The sequence below is a fragment of the Octopus bimaculoides genome, chromosome 9, assembly GCF_001194135.2.
Source record: "Octopus bimaculoides isolate UCB-OBI-ISO-001 chromosome 9, ASM119413v2, whole genome shotgun sequence".
NCBI lineage: Eukaryota > Metazoa > Mollusca > Cephalopoda > Octopoda > Octopodidae > Octopus > Octopus bimaculoides.
The window spans coordinates 72,606,362-72,608,631 of NC_068989.1; the positions used below are offsets into that span (position 1 = coordinate 72,606,362).

A 2,270-nucleotide genomic window follows, 5' to 3' on the forward strand; every position below is an offset into this window, starting at 1 on the left:
AGGTTGAGTAAAAAGTAAGCAACGTTTTGTACCATGAAGAGTTTGTACCGGATTTTTGTTCTGAATATTTTTTAAACATTTTTTTGCGATTGTTTGATAATATAGACATAGACTTGCACAAACGCATCAATAAATTAACATTGATATTTTTTCACCGTTGCTACAAACATCTGAAAGGGAACTGTCAAAGCACGATATTCGAGCAATTTTGCTATTCAACTTCAAAAAAAGTATGGAAAACAGTTGAAACTGCTCGCGATGTCAACGAAATTTTTAGTAAGGAAATGACCAGTGAGTGCTCAGCTTGAAAATAGTTTAAACGATTTCGCAGTAGAGACTGGAGCCATGAAGCGCGTGAGCAAAGTGGCCATACATCTATCATCGATGACGGTCAATTAAAGACCGTCATTGCGAAAGATCCACGTAAAACCGCTCGATAACTGGCAAAATATAGCTACAAAAATGCCTGCAACTTTTTGCATGCGATCGCAATATCAAAAATGCTTGACAAATGAGTACCACTCGATTTGAATGAAAATCAGAAAATGCGCAGATACGAAATTTGCTCGTCGCTTCTTCGTAACCAGACCGATTAATTTCTCTACCGTACTGTAACCTACGATGCACTACTACAATATAAGGAACGTTTAAATACCTTGTTATGATCTCAACTATTAATTTTGATTTTCTTATTTTATTAGGTTGTTCAGAGCGGTGGTATAACGAATACAAACCTCGGTCTTGACTATATTCGAACCAACATCAACAAAGTCTCACATGGGGCCCGAAGAGATGCTAAACAAGTTCTCATCGTTATAACGGACGGTGCTTCGTCGAACACCCAGGCGACTAAACTATCTGCCAGCCGCATCCATAATACTGGTATCGACGTGTTCGCCATTGGAGTTGGAAAAGGAATTCATCATGATGAACTCAACAATATCGCTTCAGTTCAAGACAATATTTTCCAAGTAAACGACTTCAACGCCCTGAAGACAATTGAAGGAACCATCAAGAAGAAGGCTTGCGCTACTGTTGCTCCCAGTAAGATGTCATAAATATATGTTAATTATTATTATTATTATTATTATTATCATTATCATTATCATTATTATTAAGGCGGCGAGCCGGCAGAATCGTTAGCACGCCGGGCGGAATGCTAAGAGGTATTTCGCCCGACGCTACGCTTTGAGTTCAAATTCCGTCGAGGTCGACTTAGTCTTTGGTTCTTTCAGGGTCGATAAAATAAGTACCATTTGAACACTGGAGTCGATGTGATCAACAGATCCGTCTCTCCCCAACCCTAGTTTCTGGAAAACATTTGAAATATTACTACTACTAATAATAATAATTATTATTATTAAGGCGGAGAGCTGGCACAGTCGTTAGTACTCCAGGCAAAATGCTTAGCGTCTTTACGTTCTGAGTTGAAATGCCGCCACCGTCGGCTTTGCCTTTCATCCTTTCGGGGTCGATGAAATCGGCTACCACCTCTCACAAAATTTCTGACCTTGGTACTATAATAGAATTTTCAGATCTTGTAGAAAGGATTATTATTATTCTGTCTAGATTATAACTTTTAGGCTTACCTCTCTACTTATTGGGGCCCTGGAATATGTAACAAACTGCCTAAATGTCAATGTTGAGAAATCAAACTTCTCAAAACCAGAATGGAAAACGCATATTCGAAGACTACAGACCCAAACCAAATCTGGAACTGTAAGTCTATGTAAAACTTTCCAGAAGTTTATAATTAAAGTATGTATGAGCATGTCTAAATATTCAACTATATGCATGAGAAGACACACATCAAACAAAAGATGCAGATATGAACACATACATACATACATACATACATACATACAAAAATATCCTGTTGATGTTTTTGAAATTCTAATGAAGGACCCTTGAATGTAGATAAGAAACCGGCTCTTTCTTTATTGCCAAGAAATCTTGAAATAAAAGAAAATAACGACATACATACACATACACATACATACATAGAAGTATTCATACATTCGCATTCATATATACTCAGTCATACACACACACACACACACGCGCGCGCACACATACAGACATATTTATGTATATAGGCATGCATGCATTTATGTATTAGCATATGCATGTATGCGTGGATGTTCGTACCTACGTAGTTATGTATATATATACGTATGTATGTACCTACTCAGGTGCATATATATATATATATATATACGTGTGTGTGTGTATGTATATATATATATATATATATATACGTGTGTGTGTAT

The 2,270-nt window shown here is 36.9% G+C and overlaps 1 protein-coding gene across 1 annotated transcript in view; it reads left to right on the forward strand.

Moving 5' to 3' along the window:
• Nucleotides 1–2,270, forward strand: part of LOC106880508 (cartilage matrix protein) — a 15,361-nt gene that overhangs the window by 6,638 nt on the left and 6,453 nt on the right. The window contains exon 3 of the mRNA XM_014930487.2: nt 702–1,044. Coding sequence (XP_014785973.1) covers nt 702–1,044 — 343 coding nt within the window. The remainder of the gene's footprint in view (nt 1–701; nt 1,045–2,270) is intronic.